Source organism: Mobula hypostoma, chromosome 21 (assembly GCF_963921235.1).
Source record: "Mobula hypostoma chromosome 21, sMobHyp1.1, whole genome shotgun sequence".
Lineage (NCBI taxonomy): Eukaryota > Metazoa > Chordata > Chondrichthyes > Myliobatiformes > Myliobatidae > Mobula > Mobula hypostoma.
This window is the reverse complement of record NC_086117.1, coordinates 59,968,225-59,981,268: the sequence shown is the minus strand read 5'-3', so window position 1 is coordinate 59,981,268 and position 13,044 is coordinate 59,968,225. Positions and strand designations below refer to the sequence as shown.

At 41.3% G+C, this 13,044-nt stretch overlaps 1 protein-coding gene across 5 annotated transcripts in view; it reads right to left on the bottom strand.

Annotated features, from left to right (window-relative positions):
* arvcfb (ARVCF delta catenin family member b) overlaps positions 1–13,044 on the bottom strand; it is a 508,908-nt gene that overhangs the window by 158,162 nt on the left and 337,702 nt on the right. For all 5 annotated transcript variants that reach the window (XM_063074131.1, XM_063074134.1, XM_063074130.1 and 2 more), the window contains one exon: positions 1,925–2,424. In XM_063074131.1, the coding sequence (XP_062930201.1) occupies positions 1,925–2,424 (500 nt within the window). The remainder of the gene's footprint in view (positions 1–1,924; positions 2,425–13,044) is intronic.

Genomic DNA, 13,044 nt, shown 5'->3' with positions numbered 1-13,044 from the left:
CTACCTGTGCTGCTGTCGGTATACATGAAGCATCTGACATTGGTACTGCTGTGGAAAGTAAGGTGGAGTCAGAATTCTGATGAAGTGCCTCTGCCCAAAATAAGACCATAAGATCTAGGAGCAAAATTGGGCTCATCAAGACTGCTCTGCCATTTCATTGTGACTGATCCACTTTCCCCCTCATTCCCAATTTCCTGCCTTCATGCCTATCTAATCAAGAATCTATCAACCTCTGCCTTAAATATACTCAATGACTTGGCCTCCACAGCCTCCTGTGGCAACGAATTCTACAGATTCACCACTCTCTGGCTAAAGAAATTCTTCCTCATCTCCATTGTAAAAGGACACCCCTCAATTCGGAGGCTACCCCCTCTGGTCTTAGACTCCCCCACCATAAGAATTATCCCCTCAACATCCACTCTTTCAAGGCCTTTCAACCAGGTCACCTCCTCATTCTTCTGAATTCCACTGAGTAGAGTCCCAGAGCTATCAAACACTCTCATATGACAAGCCTTTCAATCACCAAATCATTTTTGTGAATTCCTTTGAACCTTCTCGAATGTCAGCATATCCTTTCTTTGATAAGAGTCCTAAAACTGCTCACAATACTCCACAAATGTTGGCTCTTCATACCTCTCCATAGATACTATCTGAACTGCTGAGTTCCTTTGCGGAAATCTTTGAAATTTTGAAATATAAGACATAGAAATGTAACATTGATGAGAGAAAAACCTGTTCCTTCAACCAAAGACTGAAAAGAAACATTTCAACAGCTTTCCTCATTCTCCTTCTCTCCTTCAATATAATCAACCATCACCAGTAATCTCTCCCTATGTGGTCAAGAAAAAGTGACTGCAGGTCATGGCCTTGTAAAGACTTGGCTTTTCATGTCTGCCAGTTGGCAAAGAGCCACACACAGCATGTAAACACTTGAGCTTTAACAATAAACTGTATCATTTCCAACTTTGAACAGGCTGTCTGAAAATTCTCCAACAGATGGGGACTGCTAAAGTGTATGGTTGGCAATGAAAACAATTTACAGAAAACTACCAGTTGGGAACATTTGAGAATGACGTACAAGCACTATTCCTCCTAGGCTGCACAGCAACTGAAATGCTCCTGTGCAGATGGAATTTCCTTTTCTATAATGTTAATATAATTTTGAAATCTGTTAATATAATTGTGAAATACTCTATAACTGTGTTAACAAATATAGTCCATACATTTTCTAAATAATAAACATACTATAACCTTTACTTTGAAACATTTTAGAGTTTCAATGTATGTACATTGTCAGTGTTTCAAGTTACAGAATGAAAGTCAGTAGCTCATTGTTAATAAGCCGTCAGCCTGCTAAACTCCAACACCACCTAGTCAAAACATTCTACTTTTGCCATTGTGCCTGTCAGTCGCTTTGACTACCTGACATTGTTGACATGTGTTGTGAGGTGTGGTTTGTGTTCTATTCAGAATTTTTTAAGTTAAAGAATTGTTAGTACAAGGTAAAATTCATTTCTATAAAATTGTTTGCATGAGTGTATATTATTAAAATTATGAATTACCTTGATAAATCTTCACAGTATTTATCGGCAATGGATTTGTAATACAGATAAGAAAAAGTTTACAAAACATGAAAGATTTCCTTTGTTGTATTGTATATCACTATACCCTTCAATTAATAAATAAATTTTCATTCTAAATATTCATAGTATGCAAGCTACAAAAAAAAACATTTAAAGTGCCCTACTGTTTAGAGGCTATGCAAAAATTTCCTGAGCAATGGTTGGTCAGTGCAGCTGTAAAGAAAAGAGGGAATGTTGCATACAAGACCAAATCTTTAGACACAGCTGGTGCTATGGAAGTTCAACTTTTCGAATGCAGGAATTAATCTCAATTTTCCAGGGTGAATGATTGCTCTACTCACCTGTAATTAGTTCTCTGACTTCCATGTCGTTGGTCTTCCGTAGCAAACGAACCAGTGCAGGAATTCCATCACAGTTCTTGATTGCCACTTTGCTGTCATGATCCTTGCCATAAGAGATATTTCTCAGAGCACCGCAGGCCCGACGATGGACATCTGGCTTTGGATGGTCCAGAAGTCCCACCAGAATTGGAATGCCTTTCAGCTGTCTTACTTCCTTCTTTATTTTGTCATTTTCATAGCACAGATGCTGCAGATAGGCTGCGGCGTTTGATTTAACGGGGTCGAGGTGATGGCTGAGCATTGCAATAACCTCCGGAAGATCAGGATCACGCCACCGGGGATCTTTCCGGATGCTGTCTATTGAGGGTGAGCGCCTCCCAAGCCGGTCGAGGCTGGCCATGCTGCCCCTTTCAGGCTGAGCGAGTGGTGCATTGTACACTCCTGTCAAGTATGGCATCCGATCTTCAATGATTTCTGCTTCAATTGGGTCTTCATAGCCTCTGAAAGAGAACCAGAGAAAAGCAGTCTACTATTTGCAATTACTAACAGACGAAGCACTTAGTTCACAAAACAAAATATGGAATTGGTAGAGAATTTAGGGTAGCATAGTAGCGTAGAAGTCGGCGACCTGGGTTCAATTCTACCACTGTCTGTAAGGAGGTTGTAAGTTCTTCCTGTGACCATGTGGGTATCCCTCTCGGTGCTCTGCTTTCCTCCCACATTCCAAAGATGCATGGATCTTTAGTTAATAGGCCACATGGGTACAATTGGGTGTTGAGGGATCATTGGGTCAGAAGCACCCGTTACCATGCTGGATCAGGTAACACGGTAGAGCAGCAGTTAGCACAACACTTTACAGTACAGGCGATCAATTCCAGCCGCTGCCTGTAAGAAGTTTGTGTGCTCTCCCCATGACCACGAGGGTTTCCTTCGGGTGCTCCGGTTTCCTCCCGCAGTGCAAAGTACCAGTTGGTAGGTTAATTGGTCATTGTAAATTGTCCCGTGATTAGGCTAGTGTTAAGTTGGGGGTTTGCTGAGTGGCGTGGCTTGAAGGGCTGAAAGGGTCTCCTCCTCTCTGCGTATATCTATTGATAGATAGAGAAATAGAGATTGATAGACATAGATAGACGTAGAAATAGACAGCTATATCGATAGATAAACAGAGACAGATACATTGACAGATATAGACGAACAGAGATAGATAAGACAGAAAGACAGAGGGAGATGAATAAAATTGGGGAAAGCTGGAAACAGGATCAACACTTAAGTGACAAAATAGATTAGAGCAGACCAGCCAGTATTATCAACAAAATGGTTTATTGACCTTGACACGCCATACACACTTGGTGTTGTGAGAACCTTTTGATGCATGCAGGCACGTTGTGATTTATAGAATGTTTACTGTCTTGACTCAAATGCTATGTACAAAATAACAATTTTCAGACTCCTCCTTATCTGTTACCAGGTTTGATGAAATATGCATTTTGTTTCCTTAAAATTGTTTTCAATACTCCATAACAGTGAGAGATGAACTGTTTGAAGGATGAGGACACAACTTGTGCTTATCCTTCAGAATCAGAATTGGGATCAGAAGTGGAGAGAGTGAACAATTTCAAGTTCCTGGCTGTCACTATTTCTGAGGAACTAACCTGGACCCAACATATCCATGCAACTACAAAGAAGGTACGACAGTAGCTATATTTCATTTAGGTATTTGAGGAGATTTTGTACATCACCAAATATACTTGCAAATTTCTACTGATGTAGAGTAGAGAGTATTCACCATCTGGTATCAGGTGAAGGGGTTTACTGTACAGGATCGAAGTAAGTCACAGAGTTGTAAACTCAGTCAGCTCTAGCATCGAGGACATGTTCAAGGAGCAATGCCTCAAAAAGGAGGCGTCCTTCATTAAGGACTCCCTCACCCAGGACACGCCCTCTTCTCACTGCTACCATCAGGAAGGAAGTACAGAAGCCTGACGACACACACTCAGTGATTCAGGAACAGCTCCTTTCCATCTGCAATCAAATTTCTGAATGGACGTTGAACCCGTGAACGCTACCTATTTTTTAAAAATTTAACACACACACATACAAATAAATACAAGCACAAATGCACACCCGTTTAAGCATGAACACACACTTGTGCACTCACTCTCACACGTGTGCGCACACACACTCTCACACTTGTGTACACATACACACTTACTTTTTTTCTCACCCCTTATGGGTAGCTTGCATGTCTATTTTTCCCTCAATCTCAGGTCCTCTACCAGAGGCCTGGGAGCTTGAGGGTTTGGCACAATGTCCTAGTGGTGCACTCTTCTGGGCCATGATCTCGAATGTTGTTCCAGGATTTGTTGGAGACACTCTCCCAGTTGGAGTCACAGCTCCAAGTGCTCCCATCACCACTAGATTACTCTAGCTTTAACCTTCCACATCCTTTCTATCTGCTCTTTCAAGCCCCGGTACTTCTCCAGCTTCTCATATTCTTTCTTCCTGATGTTACTGTCTTTCGGGATTGCCACATCTATTACTATCGCTTTCTTCTATTCCTTGTCCAGTATTCCTATATCTGCTTGGTTGGCCAGTACCTGCCTATCAGTCTGCATTTGGAAGTGCCACAGGATTTTAGCTCTGCCATTCTGCACTACATCCTCCAGTGTTTCCTGTCTGGATTTGGGAGTGTCCAATCCATACTCAGCACAGATGTTCCTGTAAAAATTCCTGCAACTTGGTTGTGTCGTTCAGTGTATGCTGTCCCTGCCTGCACCTTTCACCCTGCTACTATGTGCTGGATGGTTTCAGCTGGTTCCTTGCATAGTCTCGTCTGGTGTGATAGACCCTGCTTCTACTGCTGTTCTGCTCAGTGCCTGTTCTTGTGCAGCCATGAGCAGAGCCTCTGTGTTGTGCCTCAGCCCTGTCATTTCCAGCTATTGGTAGGATTTTCTTATGTCAGCCTCCTCTGATATCTGGCGATGGTACATCCCGTGCAGTGGCTTGTCCTGCCATGGCCTCTGGTCCTCCAGCTCTGCTTCACCCGCTTCCATTTCCATGTCCTTGCCTGCTGTCTGAGATACTCTCCAAGCAGGTTGTCCTTAGGGTCATCTTCCTGACATACACATGCAGGTTTCACATTTATTCCAGGACTGTGGCCTGTGTACATATATACACATACACACACACCAAATTTCACAACACATGCCAGTGATATTAAACCTGATTTGATTCTCTTGTGACAATGCTATCACAAAGTACAAGGTTTTGTCCAACTCCCTCCACCCTTTCTCGGTGAACAATCTTAACTCTAGCTCAGAATAAATTTTGAGCTCATGCAATTTACAAAACCTTTAATCTGTACTACAGTCAAGTGCAGTCCTTTAATTGAACCCGAAGAGGCAAGATTTTAATTCACTACTCTACAGACTTTTATTTTATTGAGATACAGCATGGAATAGGCCCTTCAAGACATGCTGCCTAGTAATCTCCCAGTCTAATGCTAGCCCAGTCACGGGACAGTTTACAACAACCAATTACCTAACCAACCGCTACATCATTGGTCTGTGGAAGGAAACCGGAGCTCCCAGAGGAAACCCCATGCAGTCACCGGGAGAACAGCTTACAAGCAGCTGCGGGAATTGAACCCAGAACACCAGTACTGTGAAGCGTTGTGCTAACCACTATGCTACCATGCCACCCTCTTCATGAGGTTCTCAATTCTTTACAAACGGACGCTAGAGGTGATGATTTAAACCAGCAATATTTAGAATCAGTGAAATGAAATAGTTAAGCCTCAGCTGGTGAATATCGGAATTAGTCCAGAAAGCACTGTTTCTGCCCACAGAGTCTCAGCTCAATTCAATGTCTCATCTTTGCTGAAGGCCATGCTCAAAAGATTGAGTTCCTACTAGTGACTCAGGACACGTCCAATGCAGAAAATCACCAACAATGCAGCATTGATTTCGCAATTAGGCAGAGCACAGCTGCCGCCAAAAGAGACAGGTGTAGATTTTGGTGCAAGGAACTGAAGTCAAAATAATCAAATTGAACTTGGCTTCACTTGTGGCTATAGTTTAGGAACATTTCAAACTACCAACAGAATGAGAATCGAGCCACTTTTTCTCCCAGAACCTGATGTACATAAATTTATAAATTTGGTCCAATAATAAAATACAGAAGTACATTTAAAAAATCATTCAAGAGCTTAGGTGAATAAATTTTCTTTTACATTTCCTGCTTAATTGAACCATAAATGTAAAAATACAATGTTTATATCGATCTTCCCTTGCCATTTGAACCGTTATTAAATTCAAGCAATTGAAACTAAGACTCCTGATAAACAAAGACAGCAACTTGCAAAGTAACTGTTTATGTTTCCAAGGGCAGATACAGTTCTTCAATTGAACTTAAGGCACAAATCCCCTTCCCACTTCACCCACACTGCAAACTAAACAAAGATATTCAATTGCCAAAATTTACATACTTGTATCTATTTGGCCATGACTATCGTCAAGGTTATATAAAAAATACTCCCAAGAGCAAGAACAGAGGCGTTCAGCTGTCTTAACCGTACTAGAAGTGAATCTAGGGCCATTCTATGACTAAGCTGTCAAATTCAGCTCCAATAATATACCTAAAATATGTTTCTTCAAACAGATTTCTTGCACCCCTATCCCTCATACAGAATTCCTGTGTCATTCTGGAGGAAGTCTCTATATGCTCTCCCCTCGGAATGCATGGGGCTTCCCACAATGCTCCTGTTTTCTCCCACAGTCCAGATAGGTTAACTGGACATTGTAAATTATCCTGTGATTAGGTTAGGGTTAATCTGGATCGTGGAGTTGCTGGAGTGACGTAGCTCAAAGGGCTGAAAGGGCCAACTCCATGCTGTATTACTAAACAAAAAGCTAAAATCCAATACTGTTATATTTCTCTCTTGTTCCAATGATGTAATATTCACAGCATGGGAATGAATACCATTTTGTTTTAATCAAAATGTGTTTTTCACATTTGTGTTTTAACAATGGTCAACATGTTGGTCATGAAGGAATTAAAATATGGAAGAAAACATTGAACTCGAATAGGCCAAGGGCAGTGAAAGTAGACAAACCAATTGCCTTTGTTCTTGCCTTGTGCTTGAAGGAATGGAGGCTGCCATTTTGTGAAGCTGCTCCGTAGCATCCATCTTGTGAACTGTTTGAGAACTGATTCTTACTCAAGGATAATCTAATCAGAGCAATTGAATGTGGACACAAGGAGTTTCTGCTAAACCCAAAATAATTCTCAGATAAGCCGTGTATCCAGTACAATGGTAAGTTTGGAGAAGTAATCACATTATCTTGGTCTAGTATCTGGGTGACCTGATTAGACTGGTTTGAACCAGAATCAAAGAGAATAACCGAAGGCATGAAGTTGCGTAGCCCTTGGACCAGAGACAATAAGTCAGTCAGATGACCTCAACCAAATACAGTCTCCACACCAAGGTGAAGCTATACCAGAGCTGTGTTCTGCCCACAATCTCGTACAGATCAGAATTCCAGCACATGACAGAATGACCATGCCAAGCTGTCATCACTCCACAGCATGGACCTCCAGAAGATCCTCCATACTTTCAGGCCAAGAAATATCTCTAGCCACAATCATCATGAGGAAACTTTGGAGATAGATCGAGCACCTGATAAGAGAAGCCAACCCTATCATCAAGATAGCACTTCAGTGGACTCATGAAGGGTGGAAGAAACGCGGGAGACCAAAGACAACTTGGAGCCGTAATGTAGAGGCAGAAATGAGGACCCTGAAACACACCTGGGGCACAATAGAGAAGATGGCCAAGGACAGACAGAAATGGAGGACCTTTCTTGTTGCCCTAATCACCAGCAGCATAACAGGCAGAGAGAGAGATGACCTCAAGCCAACAAGAATGAAGCTCATCACTTGAAATGATAAGTGTTTAAAACAATGAGTTTCAAATGCAGCTCTGGAGACTGACCATCTCAAGGAAGAACCTCATGCCAGGGGCTCAGAGAAGCAAGAATAGACCATCCAGCCATTGGGAGATCCCCTATATTGGTGTTACAAATTTAAGAAGAGGTTTGAGTGAGTATTGGCTCAGAGGGAACAGTAGAATTCATGTACCAAGTCATTGGATTGGGGTCAATGTAATTATGTTGTTGTTTGTGCAGAAAGTGCAACCATCTATTAATTTTCCTAACCTAGTTCCGTTGATGAATGGTCAACAAATAAACACCGGGACTATTTATGTAGCGGACATTATACACGCTTGATAGAGCATCTCTCAGATACACTAACTTAAAATTGCTCATTATTGAGTGAAACCCAAAGAAAGGTAGGAACTTAAAATTATTACAAAGAAGGTGGGGAAGTGGGAATGTTGAGTGGGAAATGATAAGGAGTCAGGTTAGATAGATGGGGTAAAAGGCAGAGGCCTTGTACCTCATCAAGTGTTGGTGCTTAATACCATAAAAAAATTTGTGTAAAAACCAGGAGATGTTGACGCTTAATAAGACTGCAAGGACACCATGAGCAGTTTGGAGTGGATGTGGGAGAGTCTATGACCCAGAGGGTACAGCCTCAGAATAGAGGGACACCCATTTAGAATGGAGATGAAGAGCAATTTCTTTAGCCAGAAGGTGGCGAATCTGTCGATTTTGTTGCCACAGATGGCTGTGGAGGCCAGATTATTGGGTGAATTTAAGGCAGAGGTTGATTGATTCTTGATTAGTCAGAGCATGAAGGGATACAAGCACAAGTCAGGACGTTGGGGCTGAAAGGGAAAATGGATCAGCTATGATGAAATTGTCGAGCAGACTTGATGAGCCACAATTCCGCTACTATGGCTTATGGTCATATATGATGCTATTTTACTGTGATACTGCTGCAAATAAGTTTTTCATTGCATTTGACAGTCAGCTCAACTTTAGTTTTGATTTCAGAAACCTGAGCCAACAGTCTGAAAATTTTGGCATTGTGGGCAGAGGAAAAGTGAAATGTTGAATGATATCCTTTAACCAGAGGAGTTTGTCTTAAGTGGGCCAAATTTTGCTGATTAAGGCCTACAACTCTTTAGGAACAAACTGGGTGTTCAGATGCTCCCAGATGGACAAGTCTCTAGCATTACACTTTCTTTGTCCAATGTCAGTCAGACCTGTTGCAGAAATGGCAAATCCATCCTTATAAAATTCATGCTATAAGATAGCCCTATAAAATAAATGAGAAAAAGCAAAACTTTATTTTACTAATTACTTGAAACACTTGAAATTATTTTATATATTTAACATATTAACTTAAAAATTGTTAAATTACATTTTTCATTACTGAAAGCAATCTTGGTTAGTTTTTGCCCATTATGCTGCTGTCCTTGGCCATCTTCTCTGTTGTGCCCAGGTGTGGTTCAGGGTCCTCATTCTTGCCTCTACAGTATGGCGCCAAGTTGTCTTTAGTCTCCCATATTTTCTCCATCCTTCAGGGGTCTAATGAAGTGCTATCCTGATGATGGAGTTGGCCTCTCTTCTCATCACGCGCCCAATCCATCTCCAACATTTTCTCATGATGACTGTGACCATGTCCTCTTGATGACACTGAAGGAGTAGAGTGTAGTTGGAGATCTCTCTTAGCCAGAAAATATGGAGGATCTTCTGGAGGCTCATGGTGTGGAATGACGACAGATTGGCAAGGTCATTCTCTGTCATACGCCAGCATTCTGACCGTACAAGAGTGTGGACAGAACACAGCTCTGGTACAACTTCACCTTGGTGCAGATGCTGTAATTGGTTGATCCCCATTTGTTGCTCATTGATCTGAAGATGTTTCTTGGTTTGTTGAGTCTGTACTGGATGTCATCCTTGGTCCCACCACCCTGCTGAATGATGCTACCGAAGTAGGTGAATCTGCTGGGGCTGGGTAAGTCAACACCATTTGCCTTGATGGGAGGAGGACACTAAACTGAGGGTCACGGTCTCACTCTTTCTCTGGCTGACTCAATCCACACTGTCCACCAAAGTCACACAGGCGCAAAGTTTTCTCTCGCATGTGCTGGTATGTATATGATAGTAATGCAAGTTTATCCACAAAGTCAAGGTCTTCTGAAGTACAGAGTCCACCTAATGCCTCTCTACTCACCTTTAGTTATTTGCCTCATATGAAAACAATGTGAACAATGTGAAATGTCTCTAGCAATTTTCTAACATTTGACAGACGAGGTCTTGATAGCTTGTTGGAGTTGGAATATGTAGCAACACTAGCAGGTTGGACCCAGCACGTACTTGGGTGTGTAGGTTGTTAACGCAAATGACACATTTCACTATATGTTTTTTTGTGCCTGTGATCAATAAATCTGAAACTTGGAATGGAAGTTGCTTCTTAACCTATAGTTTTATTGCCTGTCAAAGGTGTTTATTTTGGGGACAGGAGTTCAAATGGACATCAAATGCTTGATTTAAAAAAAGGCTAGCTTGGCCATCACTCCACATCCAATGCACCGAGTGAGAAGATCTAGCCTTGTAAAATAGAACTAAATCAATCTAAAATTATGGGTACTAATATTATAAGATTAACCTTCTCAGGTTAAATTAAGCAAATTACAATTGGGATGATGTACAAAACAAACAAAATGCATGAGACAGTCAAGCAGGTCAAAGTTCCTCAGTGGAGCTTGTTAGGGCACATTCTGGAGTTAAGGTATATAGCAAAATTAATTTCCCCGGCAACCAATCCTTAGACAGGAATGTGGATTAGAGATAGAATTTAAAATGCACCCCTCAACACTAGTTTTCCTGGAAGCATGGACTAGAGTTGATTGCAAACCAGACAATAGTGATTAACATCAAAGTTGCTGACGAAGGGTCTCGGCCTGAAACGTCGACTGTACCTCTTCCTAGAGATGCTGCCTGGCCTGCTGCGTTCACCAGCAACTTTGATGTGTGTTGCTTGAATTTCCAGCATCTGCAGAATTCCTGTTGTTAATAGTGATTAACATTCATTTTGGGTGTCTGGAATTGGGTGCAAAGAAGGAAGTGTGTGAAAACTGCATGTAAGGAAGCACTGTAGATACATTATAACAAAAGAATTGCCCTGCTGTTACCTTTGATCCCTAGCATATAAAAATGTCATGTAATATTGGGTCAGGAGGCCTATTCCTCCAAGAGGGTCTCAATAGGATGCTCCTTGCTTGTTTTTGTTGAATAAAATAGTTCTACTAGCTTCAGTGTCTCTCTGGTGACTTCATTCACGTTACAGCAAAGATGTCAGATGATGCCTGACATTTCCTTTCTTTTTTGGGTAGTGACCACACTGACAAGGTCAACAGGCATTAACCATTGTGCACCTCCTCTCAACTGTTGTCACACATACCTTATGGTGCCCTTTGGCAGGCAGACAGAACAGCACAGTTCAACAACATTCTCCCTTTTTAGCTGTCCAGAACTGCCAAAAGAAAATCAAATAGGTGGATTTCCCTTTTTTTGGCCATTTAATAGCATGGATGGGTTAATTTAAAGCAAATCACGCGCCAAAACTGGAAGAATGTTATATTGTTGCTTGAAACTTCTGAACAGACATTTGCTTAGGAAAAGAAATTGGGGTTAGAGTAGGGGTGGAAATATTTTGTTAAACAAATCACCATTTCTGGGATTAAGCTAAATACAATGGCACTGACTTCCCCAAACCACTTACTTTATTTAAGAAGCACACACAGATGTCCAGCACTGCACACAATCTCTTGTGTTCATTTTTTGAAATTTTAAACCAGGGATTCCCATCCTGGAGCCCACAGAGCCCTCGGTTAATGGTAGTGGTCCATGGCATAAAAAAGTTGAGAACCCCTGATTTAAACCCCTTTGAAACTATAATAAGTTGCTGATATTCCAAGTTATATTGGCCAAACAAAAAAAGCCTCTTAAATGTGAAAACTGTTAATGCAAGGAACTTTGACAATAACTATACACACAAAATGCTGGACGAACTCTGCAGGCCAGGTAGCATATTTGGTAAAGGGTACAGTTGATGTTTCGGGCCTAGTTTCTCCGGCATTTTGTGTGTGTTGTTTGGATTTCCAGCATCTGCAGATTTTGACTCCAGCTGTTGCACACCAAAATAACCGCACTTATTAAAAAGTTCTAAGACTGCAGATCCATGCTCCTATAAAGAGTGATGTGCAATGGCTTTTAGTTAAACCTTCCTGTTTTTAAGCCTCAAATCACAATATCCCTTTTTGTGCTTGATCCATCCAAATTAGACATCCTGAATTACTTGCAGGCAACAAAAAAACTAGACATAGGCAATGACAAAGTTTCTTTTTGCACTACTTATTCTGAAATAATCTACAATATGCAAGACGACAAAATCTTGGCTTGCTTTCAGATCTGCTGGTTCTTATTAAAATAGTTATGACTTTGGCAGTATGCTACACACTGTCTGTGGCTGAGCAAGTTATTTGGCACAGCACAGGCAGAAAGGAAAGAACCCATTTTTAGATCGTTCCTTTCATGTATTCCCAAGTTTAATACAGCAAGAAATTCAGACACGTCAACGTCCCATAATTGAAGGATCAGAAAACATTAGTCACATGCTCAAAAAGCATTAGATGAAACATTCCCTACTCCTTTTCAGATATTGCAACCAGAATCTTTCATCTTCACTGTGGAACTGGTGGTATATTTCTTTTCTCTTTCATCTATTCTGCCCGTTCATGCACCATTCCCTCAAAAGTGCTCTTAAGTACCTGCCCAGAATGTGCGTTCAGGTCCTTGATTCACTTCAACTTGGAAGCAAGTTGTTATCAGGCCTTGAGTGATGCTAATTACTAAGTTTCCAGAAACACCTGGCCTCTTTGTACTGTGTTCTCACAATTGAGATCATATACAAGACCGCAAGACAGGAGCAGAATTAGGCCATGTACTCTGTTATCTAAGTAAGGACAAAACACAACGTGAAGGTATCTCAAAAAACGCAGCTGAAGGCAGCCCTAATTCCTGTATCGAATGAATTTACTCATGCAGAGGTCATTCTAACTGCTTCCATAATGCTATTCTCCCACAGCTCTCTTAACATTCCACTGGGACATTTCTATGCCTCAAGCCCAGGATAACCTTTTCTTCCAAATT